The sequence below is a fragment of the Sander vitreus genome, chromosome 10 (assembly GCF_031162955.1).
Source record: "Sander vitreus isolate 19-12246 chromosome 10, sanVit1, whole genome shotgun sequence".
Taxonomy (NCBI): domain Eukaryota; kingdom Metazoa; phylum Chordata; class Actinopteri; order Perciformes; family Percidae; genus Sander; species Sander vitreus.
The window spans coordinates 17,238,620-17,249,688 of NC_135864.1; the positions used below are offsets into that span (position 1 = coordinate 17,238,620).

The 11,069-nt window shown below is 39.1% G+C and overlaps 2 protein-coding genes across 4 annotated transcripts in view; one reads left to right on the top strand and one right to left on the bottom strand.

The window, feature by feature from the left end:
- kcnip1a (Kv channel interacting protein 1 a) overlaps positions 1 to 3,392 on the top strand; it is a 38,895-nt gene extending 35,503 nt beyond the window's left edge. For all 3 annotated transcript variants that reach the window (XM_078261425.1, XM_078261427.1, XM_078261424.1), the window contains 7 exons: positions 52 to 176; positions 1,675 to 1,744; positions 1,849 to 1,919; positions 2,020 to 2,127; positions 2,258 to 2,362; positions 2,796 to 2,858; positions 3,345 to 3,392. In XM_078261425.1, coding sequence (XP_078117551.1) covers positions 52 to 176; positions 1,675 to 1,744; positions 1,849 to 1,919; positions 2,020 to 2,127; positions 2,258 to 2,362; positions 2,796 to 2,858; positions 3,345 to 3,392 — 590 coding nt within the window. The remainder of the gene's footprint in view (positions 1 to 51; positions 177 to 1,674; positions 1,745 to 1,848; positions 1,920 to 2,019; positions 2,128 to 2,257; positions 2,363 to 2,795; positions 2,859 to 3,344) is intronic.
- Positions 3,393 to 5,227: 1,835 nt separating this feature from the next.
- On the bottom strand, positions 5,228 to 9,686 carry tlx3a (T cell leukemia homeobox 3a). The gene is made up of 3 exons (XM_078260608.1): positions 8,257 to 9,686; positions 7,123 to 7,360; positions 5,228 to 6,411 (listed from the first exon to the last, which is right to left on the bottom strand). Exons 1-3 carry the CDS (start codon positions 8,681 to 8,683, stop codon positions 6,228 to 6,230), a joined length of 849 nt encoding a protein of 282 aa, XP_078116734.1. The 5' UTR covers positions 8,684 to 9,686; the 3' UTR covers positions 5,228 to 6,227.
- Between the last annotated feature and the right edge of the window lie 1,383 nt (positions 9,687 to 11,069).

Genomic DNA, 11,069 nt, shown 5'->3' on the forward strand with positions numbered 1-11,069 from the left:
TGTTTGTTGTGTATGAGTTATGTTAAGGAATATTGCTTTATGTTTCTTCAGACAAAACTGATGATGACTTGGAGATAACCATGGTGTGCCATCGACCCGAGGGCCTCGACCAGCTAGAAGCTATAACCAACTTCAGCAAAAGAGAGCTCCAAGTGCTCTACCGGGGCTTTAAAAATGTAAGTGACTGCACTTTCTTTTATATATTTTAATATTTATATTTTGCTATTTTTTATTTTGTTATTTACAGTATATTGTCATTCTGAAGAGCTTCTAAACTGTGTTTTCGTTTTCATCTTAAAACAATGACAATAAAGATATATTCTGTCTATTCTATTCTAGGTGCACGAGGAATTAGTCCTTCTTATACTGTACATACAGTACATACCCAAAGTGTCCATGTGTTGGCCGGTAGATCGCTTGCTCTAGTGCTGAAATGTAGAATAAACCTGAAGCTTTGAGCAAGCAAACCAAGAGATTGGCTTAAAAGAATAAATAATACTTCACCCAAGAATTCTGAATTATGTTTGGAAATGATTCCATTCATGTGTGAACAAAAGATTTACTTAACATCTTGAATCATTCAGTGTCGTCCTGGCTTGTGCAGTAACTCACCTTAGACCCATAGCAACCCCGATATACTGTACGGGTTAAAGTCCAGACAGACATGGAGGGATCAAACAGGATCTTGTGCGATAGATTCATTAGGCCTCATGGGTAAAATCCATCATCTCTGTCTCTAAACTGAGCAAATAACAGGTGCATAACAAAAACTGATGCTTCTATAAAAGAATATAAGCTTGCCAAAGATCCCTTTTTTGGGTGTGTAATGCTTTGACGAACACTTGCTTTGAAGCAAACGCATATGATTGTGTTCAATATAAATTAAGTGGTTTTACTAGTCACCTGTTTTTTCCTCTGGTAAATCAATTAGACTTTATATCAGCACCAGGAGCTGTCCACAGTTTAAGCCTGTATGTCTCTCCAATGAAAGGCACAGATTAGAGGATGAATTAAGGGCGTTTTCATTGGATTAAAAATGACCTCATGGCATATATTTATATTGCTCTACTAAAGCTACAGTAGATTTATTAAAAGGTTTGATGTTTCTTTAGATTTCATTGCTGCTATTTGTTTACTGCTACACTTGGTGCTTTTTTCATTTTATTGTTGACATTGTTAATTCTATGTAGATCTTGTTTGCAAAAGTCTATTCTTTTTTCTTTCTTTTTTTACAATATAAATATGCCTTTAAGTTGTAATACATGCCAAAGTATTAAAATAAAATCAAGTGTCATCCAGGGACACTTTTGTTGTCTCTTTTGCAAACTTAAAGCTAAATTAAAGCTCTATGTAAAAACTAGACTCAATAGTGACACCCTGGACAGACGGACACATTTTGCAACTGCAGTCTGTTTTACTTTTGATGGTTATACACATGAATGCAACTACAAACTGGTAATATTTAAAACTATGTTGTACTTCAAAAAAATGTATCACATAGAGGTTTAACCAACAGCCAATCTCCCATCAACGTTGTGTAATCCTTTGATTTATTCCATCAACACTCTTCATCTGTTAAACCCTCCTTCAGTCCTCCATCAGTCTCTGTCCAGGTTGGTATCTGCAGTCTCCCACCTCCTCACCCTCTCTTTCCATCTCCCGCTCTCATTCCAGGAATGTCCAAGTGGCGTCGTGAATGAGGATACTTTCAAGCAAATATACTCCCAGTTCTTCCCACAGGGAGGTAACGGCAGAGAGTGTGTGTTGTGCTGTTTGAGTCTACACTTGTCTTGGCCTCTGTATTGTTTCTACCCAGTTTCTTGACACGCTAAATTCTTCTTCCTGCAGATGCCAGCACCTATGCACACTACCTGTTCAACGCATTTGACACAGCACAAAGCGGCTCCATAAAGTTTGAGGTTTGCTTGATTCTTCCTATTCAAGTAATATTCTTGTTTTTTTTTTTCAAACTTGCCCTCCTTTGTCAGTGTTTCATTCTGTCCTTTTTGTCTCCATCAGGACTTTGTAGCAGCTCTGTCCATCCTGCTGAGGGGCTCCATCACTGAGAAGCTACAGTGGACCTTCAACCTTTACGATGTCAACAGAGATGGATACATCAACAAAGAGGTGTGTGTTTTGTGTATATGTACATGCCTAACCTTCATTCTTTTTTTTCAATTGTGCTTATTTGCACATTGTTTATGCATTTTTATGTTAATCTCGCACTTACCGTCCCATTTGTGTGTCTGTTTCGTAGGAGATGACAGGCATCGTCAGAGCGATATACGACATGATGGGGAAGTACACTTACCCTGCCTTGAAAAATGACGCACCCAAACAGCATGTGGATGCCTTCTTTCAGGTAACAACATCTGAGTACTTTATTTAATTTGATTTGTCTAATAAAAACGCCAACAACAACAACAAAAACACATTTTTGATGATTAAGCAAACAAGGATGCATCAGTCAAACACATGCTTTAGATTTACGGAAGCAGCACTAGCAGAAGAAAAAATGGGTAGTTAGCATGAGCAGCAAAGTACACCATGAAAAATAAAAGACAATAGACTTAACTTGCAAAAAAAAAAAAAAACACCACAGCAAAGAGAGCTGAGTAACAAAGAAGTTGCCAAAATGACAAAATGACACACTCACAGAATAGGCCACTGATTTTAGTAGGACGTGTATTTATTCACAAAAGCTTTGTTGATAGCGTTTGTACCTTTGATTAATATCTCAATATCTGACACAGCTTTGACAAATGGAGTGACAGGATGTGTGTTCTTCTCCACAGAAAATGGACAAAAACAGAGACGGTGTGGTCACTCTGGATGAATTCATCCTCTCTTGTCAAGAGGTACTCTCCTTTTTTTCTTATTAAAGTTACATAATCCTAAGGATCCCTCTCCAATCAACCTTTTTTTCACTGAAGACATTTGACATGTCTCAGTAGGAAGACACAGGTGTAAATTATTAAATGAATGATGGCTGAATTCTGTTAAAACGGGCACATCGTTAATAAAATTCGGATTACCTGTGCTTTGTGACAAAATGTCTGCCGTATGAAAGGCCTGCTGTAATATTTGCACTTACTTTACTTACTATTTACGCGAGGTTTCTAAGATTCTTTGCTTATCATCCTCCTCTGCAGGTCTCACTATACTGGCTATTAATTATGGTCTTTGCTACCTTTTATATCAAAGTGTTTATCTGCAGAGAGATCTTTGACCAACATTTTACAGGCTTTTACTGCTCCCTAGTGGCCAGAAAACTGAATGAAATGGTGGTTGTTGGATGACTCTCCTCACACTCAGCTTCTTAATTTTCCGTCTTCGTTGCACAGGATGAAAACATCATGAGGTCTCTACAGCTTTTTGAAAATGTCATCTAGACAACAAAGAAGAGGGGACGGTGCAACAGACGAAAGCGCCAAGCGAGAGAAGAGAATGGAACAAAGAAGAAAGAGAAGCAGGAGAGATGAACATGCAAGAGAAAAGGAAAAACATAGCTTGAGACAAAACATGGATCTTGTAGCTTTGTCTGGGACGGTTGCCACAAATCTTCATGGAAGGCATCTTGCTGTAACAAATCCTAAGGGACAAACATTTTGAAAAAAGTCCTTTGGACTTAAACCCTTCATTTTACCTTTCTGTAACAATTTACCTCGTCTCCATCCCCCTCGTTTGTTGCTGTCGTTACGGTTACAGTCGCCTAAGACTGTATGTATTTCATGGCATCGTGTAAATACCGATTCTCACACATTTGGTTGAATACTTCTTTGTATATTGAACCACATTATCAAGCAGGACTGGAATTCCTAAAAGCAGCTAAGCAGTGAGATCAACCCAATGCATACTTTGTGCATTAGAGGCATAATTAATAGCTGTTTTCATCATGAATTTCTGTGTCAATACAACAAATGTGAGCAATATTGTGAAGCATGCAAGACAGAGTCCTACTACATATTTAACATATATGTGCCATGAAAAACTTGGTGGCAATATTTTCAGCTTAAGTAGATACATTTGAAAAGCCAAGGTCTGGGTGTAGCATCTCACAGAGCCACCTCATCCATTTCTGAATTCAGACACAGGCCTGGAAAGGTTTGCGGAGCTGAATTTAAGCTTGCAGTCTTAAGTCTCGTGACAGCTTGCAACAGTCTTCGCTACACCTACTGTGGGTGTTCCAGTGGTGTCAGTCAGTGTTTCAATGTTGTAACGACTCAACTGTAGATATTTAACTGTTGTATTGTATTGTGGCCGTGTGGAACAGTCTTGTCTGCGTGTTTCTGATTCTGACTATCTGTCTGTCTATCTGTCAAATTGGATATAACTGTAATTATTCTACCTGACACTCTTTGTTAAATAAAAAGTCAATTTAGAGGTTTACTGGCGTACAGATGCAAAGTGATATGTGTGTGTGTGTGTGTGTGTGTGTGTGTGTGTGTCTGTGTGTTTGTGGTGTCCTGATGTAAAGTTTCTGTTTGCCTGGTTATTAACATTTTTTTTCGAGCAATTGGCTTCATCTTGTGGACACCACAATCTGTCCAGAGAGGAGAGTTTTGTCGTCTGTTTTGTCCATTAATAATGTCGACTAAGAGCGACCAACCTTTCACTGTGAGGGAGAGACAGGAGAGGGGAGCTAGATGGAGGGATTGTGGAGAAAGAATAGAGGAAGATGAGAGAATAAGACAGGAGATGAGAGAGACCTTGTCACTGATTCTGAAGGAATGGAAGCCATGTTTCGAACAAGAGCCATAGTTTGGAAGATTGAGCAGGACAAAAATACAGATTTATAAATGATTTACTGTCATGCCCACTCACTGTGCTACCAACGATAACCCTTGCTGGGATGTGTTGCGGCTCATCTCAAATGTACCCAGATAGACTAACAGACAGGAAGACAAACAGATAGACATCTTAAAACTGTCAGAATGAAATAATGTGTGTAATAAAATATTGTATAGAATCATTATATTTATCAATAAACTTTTCAAGAAACAAAATGAATTCATGTCTGCTTGTCACGTACCTTGTCACTTAAAAAAAAAAAAAAAAAGATAAATAAAAAAAAGCTTAGAATTATGGTGTAATAAAACCTTAAAAATCTTTTTTTTTATGGTGCATCATAAAGAGATTGAGCAAAAGGGGTCACAAGAACAGTTTATATTGTTATTTACACATATACAATGAAAGTACAAAAACAGTTGTACATTTGTGCCTCGATCCCAAAGGACACACAAATAAAGCATGATAATGTGCATATGAAAAAACGTCACCACCATCACTGAACATGCATCACTCCCTTAATTCTCCCTTCATATTTTCTTCACTTCTCTCCCCTCTTATCCTGACATCTATTTCCCTTTTATTACTTCGCACAAAAGCATTTCTCCCCCATAATGTAATGTTAGGCATCATTTTCTTGGGCTAAGGTGGTGCACCACACCTGTATGTATAGTTGGATGTGGTGGTGCATTGTAGTTGGAGTGGGTACATTTATAAATGAGGAAGAACGCTTAAGCACCAGAACAATTAAAAAAAAATCTCTGAACCTGCTTTTATCTGCATTTTCGTGAAGACATCTTTTTATGTATTTTGATAAAATAGCAGAAGATTTATTTAAAACTCAGACACATTTTTATGCAAGTACTCTATTGTATACGTGTTGGGGTGTAGGCCTTGCCTTTATATGGCTGGTGTTCTTCCCCTAAAAATACAGAGCCAACACTTTCTAAGTGTTGCAAAGTAACAAAGTAAGGAGTTGGTCGTTGAGAGCAAGACCTTCAGAAAATACTTAATTGTGTTTTACTGGGGAGAATGAATTGCCTCCTTCAAGTAAATGGGGTAAATTATCTTATTCTTATGAACAGAATAAGTACAAGCATTACAGGGTGACGAGAATTTTGAATGACAAGTATTGTTTCCTTTTTGGATTTAAAAAAGTCTCACGGTTCCCAAGTACAGAGTTGCAAGATTTATTCCAAGAAAGTTCTGTTCCTCTTTCAGAACAGGCATCACTCACCCTCATGTCAGGTCCATTTTCACAACCGTCCAATCAAATGGCTGCCTGTGACCCATTATTCAGTTTATCTGGTCCAATATTTTTTTTATCCATTGCATGGATCAAGGTTAGTCCCACTGTCCTCATGTAGGCCTAATTTAATGTATGTATCCTCCCGGGAATATTAGATGGTGCTTATTGATTACAGCGTGGTGTCTGGTCTCTATTCCCTCTCCTCGGCCCAGGGTTGGAGGTTCTGCAGGGCATACAGGGAGGAGTTATGCGCGCACAGTGGATCCGACACCGCTGATTCGCTGAGGGACTTCTGGAGGGCGGACTGCTGCAGCTGCAGGATGAGGCGATTGGCCTGTTGACGCTCCGCCTCCCTCTCCTCGGCTGTCTGTCTCCTGATAAAAGACAGGAGAAACAAATAAACATTATTAAATAAATAAATATATAAACAAAAATTGAAGTTATGTAAGCTTAAAGGACAGCAACAAAGACTGCGAAAATTCCCACAAGCTGCATAAAACAGCAGTGATAGGTTCTTAAACCTATCACTGATCACTGAATAAAAATAAAATGTTGAAGTGATAAAAGAATGTTAAGGTTTGTTTCAAACATGAAAAATTAGCACAAAACAAATCTGTAATAATAATAATTCATTAGAAAAAAACTACATGTTGGGGATTAAAAAAAAGTTTTTTTCTCTACTTAATATTTAATATTAATATTGAATTGTAGAAGACGAAGAATATGAAGAGAAAAAAAAGAAGAGAAGATAATACAACTATGTGAACGCTGATTTCAATATATATATATATATATATATATATATATATATATATATATATATATATATATATATATATATATATATATATATATTGTTTATTCTGTAGCTTTTTTGTTCCGTGTCAACAGGCTCAGTTCACAGGAAATGGCGCATGGGGTCATCTGCAGAACGAGGAAAGTTTGATTTTTGAACAGGACGCCTAAAACAGATATAACTCTTTGCGGAAGAAGACTGTAGTGCCGGTTTCTAACGGTGAAGTGTGATGAAATGTGGTTACAAATGTAAGTACAACTTAGACTTGAATACGAAACGTCACACCAACCTCCACTTGGTCCTGCGGTTCTGGAACCAGGTTTTGACCTGTGCGTCTGTCATTTTCAGACTCTTGGCCAGGGCTGCCCGCTCGGCGCTGGCCAGGTACTTCTGCCGGTGGAAGCGCTTCTCCAGCTCGCAGATCTGAACTCTGGAGAAGGACGTGCGGGGCTTTTTCCGTTTGGGGGGTGTCCGGTTCTGGTACGGGTGTCCTATCCGCCGCGTAACGGCGAACGGCACCAGAGCTGCTGCAGGGAACAGAGAGACACACACCGGTGAGTGGAAGATGAGATTTCCTACAGCACCAAACAGACTAATTCACTCCCCACTCTGTATGGAAATTCAAGGCCATATATCACAGATATCTGCCCTGTTTGACAACAATTCCCTATTTAGACTGTGTAAGCCATATGTGAAATATGTGAGATGAAATTTATTGTGAAAGATGAGTATGGCCAAGTATTGGAAACAATGGAATTATGAAAAAATAAATGAATACTCATTTTAAAGGTGTTTGAGCTTTAACGGATACTACCCGCACTGCTAATTACAGAGGCCTGTTGGCCTATTTATCTTTTCTTCATATACTATATTATAGACCTTTGCTAATGAAGGATCCTGTCCATCTTCAATTTATTTAACCTTTGTGTTAAATACAGAGACCATGTCACACCTTTTATTATTTTAGATTAGACCTAGTAGGCTATTTTTATTTTCCTTTTCTCTATAATTTCTAAAGTAAATTATTTGGCAGCCTAATTGACTTTTTTTATTTATCTTAAATTTAGCCTATTAATAAGATTTAGTTATGTTTTACTACATAAATAAATCATAACAGTTTGCTCTTTGGGTATTTAAAAAGAAAGCTTGATAAAAGTGTGATTGTACATTACGATTTGTTTTGCTTTTCGTAGAAATGACATATTCAACTCCTAAAACACAAGTGAAGTCATTACTGAAATGTCTTGTGCAACGATAAGCCATTTAAAATAATTAAAGTGACAACATTTCAGTTGGCTGTAAAAGCCTTTACAAATACTTGGCACATGTGGTTTTTTTGTAATGATTCAGCAGCAGTTACTAATGTTTTAAATATTATACAATATTAATGAGGGGAACTCGTTAGGTGGAACAGCTGGCCTACCTGATATTCTGTCCTTGGCGAACCTGTTTCCTATCCAGGGGAAGCACAGCCCTCCAAACCCAGGGACAGCGCTCTGGACGGGGGCCTGGGGTCCCGGCGCTGTCATGGGTCTGTGGGCCGGGACTCGAATTACTCCCCGGCTTCCCAGACTCCTGCTTTCCCCATATGAACCTGACGCCTCCACCGGAGGCATTATACCGGAGAGGGAGATAGACAGCGCGGTGTATGAGGGCGCGCTTGTCCCGGTCGGGCTTCCTAAACTGTAATAACCGTCCCCGTTGCTTAAATCGGATCCACTTTGTCTTCCAGACGCGCGCCCGTTTTCTGGCTCTGTACCAGCTCCCAGGATCTGGTCGATGCCGAAACTGATGGGCTCGTGATGGGTCGGTTTTGGAGGAGGGCTCGGCGCGCTGGGTGCTTGCTCCATCCCTGTCGATCTGTCGCAAAAAGGACGAAAAAACTGAACAAGATGTTTTCAGGGGAATCGCAGCAGGGTCAAACTGTACCAAAAGTAATTGCCAGTAGTGTCTCCATCGCTGTCCAGCCGTCTGCCCAGAATTCAGAATCCAGCGTCCTTGTTGTCTCTAACAGGCCTCTTTCAGAGGACTGGGTCCTCTCTACATGCTGTGGTGAAAGTTTGATGGGCGTTTGGAGAGATGCGACGCTCTGTCCTCCTCTCAGCGCGTCAAAACGCTCAGTCTAGCAGCTCCGTCCTCCTCCATCCCTCTCCACCATTCATTGGCTGGCACCGGAATGACTGATTGAATGTTAATGGGGGTATAGCCCACAATTTGGCACAATAACCAATATTTCCCACAACCACGGGCGTCAGCTTGTTATATGTATGGCAAGATATGGCATCGCCATGCTTTCTGAATGAGTGAGAATTTGATGTTGTCGTTTTTTTATCATTATAATGGAGAGTAAGGAACAAGCGACAGCTTCATGGAAATGTATTTGGCATATGTAAAATAATTGCACCAGGGATCACTGAAGATCAATGTTCTTTTAAGCGTCTCTGGTGACATATACTGTATATCTTATTGTTTCCACCGACTGGTGTTTGGTCATCTGTCTGTGTTCCGCTCGTCACCATAAATGTCTTCACGGGTTTATAAGTTTTGGTGACAAATGATATCCGATGGAAAAAGTTTTTACACACCTTAGTAGCCGATGAATTGATGCTTCTGCCTATTACCACTTTTCAGACGAGACAAAGTGCGCATCATTTGTCCTCTTGCTGTCTGTCACCTCCACAATCTGTATAGTTTGACACATGTGAAATACACGTGAATAATACGTTTTCACGAAAACTGGGTAAAAGCTATAAGGAAGTGCTTTATAACCTGAAGACTATTCGTCATGGATGTATTATAAAGGAGACACCAAAAGGAAGAAATGTCGGTCTGAATTTCTACTTCTTTTAATTAAAATCCTTCACATCGTCCACGCCTTATAATCAAATGTGGGGAGTTATTTTTTTATTTATATTTCTTTGACATCCGCCTGCACTGTGGCGTTTTATTGGCCAACTGTTTCAAAATGTTAGATTTTTAAGCTCAAACCAAAAATGATGTGAAATGTTTTTCCAATAGGCTATGCGTCCAAATGAAAGCCTTAAATGTCCACATCTTATAACCAGTTGCAGAGCAGTCACCCACATTAATTCATGATGGTTTGAATGTCTAGTTATGGAAAGAATAATGTAAAATCATTGAAAAACATTTACTCAATAATCCATTTAAACAGATTTGATTAAATATGGTACGTGTGAGATTATTGAGACAAAATATAATTTATAAAGTCAGATTATCATTTTACCAGTGCGTAATTACGCACACAAAACCCATCACATCTTCCTTTAAAATAAAAGGACAGCAGCCTAATTGAACACTGGCAGTGAATCACCAGCACCTATTGAGCACGGTAAAGCATTGTGTGGCCTTATTTGTTGGTGGCCAGTGCCACATTAAATGACCTGACAAGGGAAGGCCATGGGCTACTTCAGATAAAGTGTCCGGGCTCTGGAAGCTGCTAACCGCTCAGATTCAATGGAACAGGCGCCCAAAGTGACCGGATAATCACATTTTCACTAACTTGTCGCAGGGACAGACAAATGCGCGTCGGGTTCAGATACGGCAGGTGGCTTTTTAGGCTATCACATTACAGTACTTAAACAAGCTACGCCCAACATATTCATTTAGTGACAATGGGGTTTATATTTGTAGGCTTTTAAAAGATCTGCTCAACCTGTTCATCAATCATCGTTTTTGTAGGCATGTGTTTGAATGTCTCAACTGTGTAAATAATTAATTTTTGGTATTTGGGTTTTGCTGTATTCTTGTCAACATTTTTAGCGGGCTATTGGCTATTAATGTCAGTGTTTAGTGTTTTTGTAATCACAATCCATTATTTAAATGCAGCCTGAATTTACCTGACTTGTTAATCTGCATTAAAAAAAATCTTAAAATAAAGTAGATGAAAATGGTTGAATTGTAATTTGTGAGGTTATACGCCTCAAAACCACACGGAAATGCAAATATACTGTAGTAGGTAATATATATTTAAAAAAAGATCCGCATCTCGCCCTTCACAATAAAGTCTTATGAAGCAATATGAGATTGGACGAGGCCCGAGGTGTTTGTTTGGCAATATGGACAGACTCTGAGTGCTGGCTGGTCCACCCTGCCATATGTGAGCTCACCGGTGGCTTTTGATGGGGGAGAATTGGTCTGTTATAGCTGTCATCTTTGTGGACATTTTTATGTTTCTCTTCATGGCATTTGCAAGAATAATTCCCCAACAATAATTAT

What these genes read in the sequence shown, in the direction of transcription:
- tlx3a (XM_078260608.1), bottom strand. Translation starts at nt 8,683, where the DNA reads ATGGAGCAAGCACCCAGCGCGCCGAGCCCTCCTCCAAAACCGACCCAT. An exon ending in CGCCAAGGACAGAATATCAG is followed by an intron (nt 7,361 to 8,256) that starts GTAGGCCAGCTG and finishes TGTTCCCTGCAG; the next exon opens with CAGCTCTGGTGCCGTTCGCC. An exon ending in AACCGCAGGACCAAGTGGAG is followed by an intron (nt 6,412 to 7,122) that starts GTTGGTGTGACG and finishes GTCTTTTATCAG; the next exon opens with GAGACAGACAGCCGAGGAGA.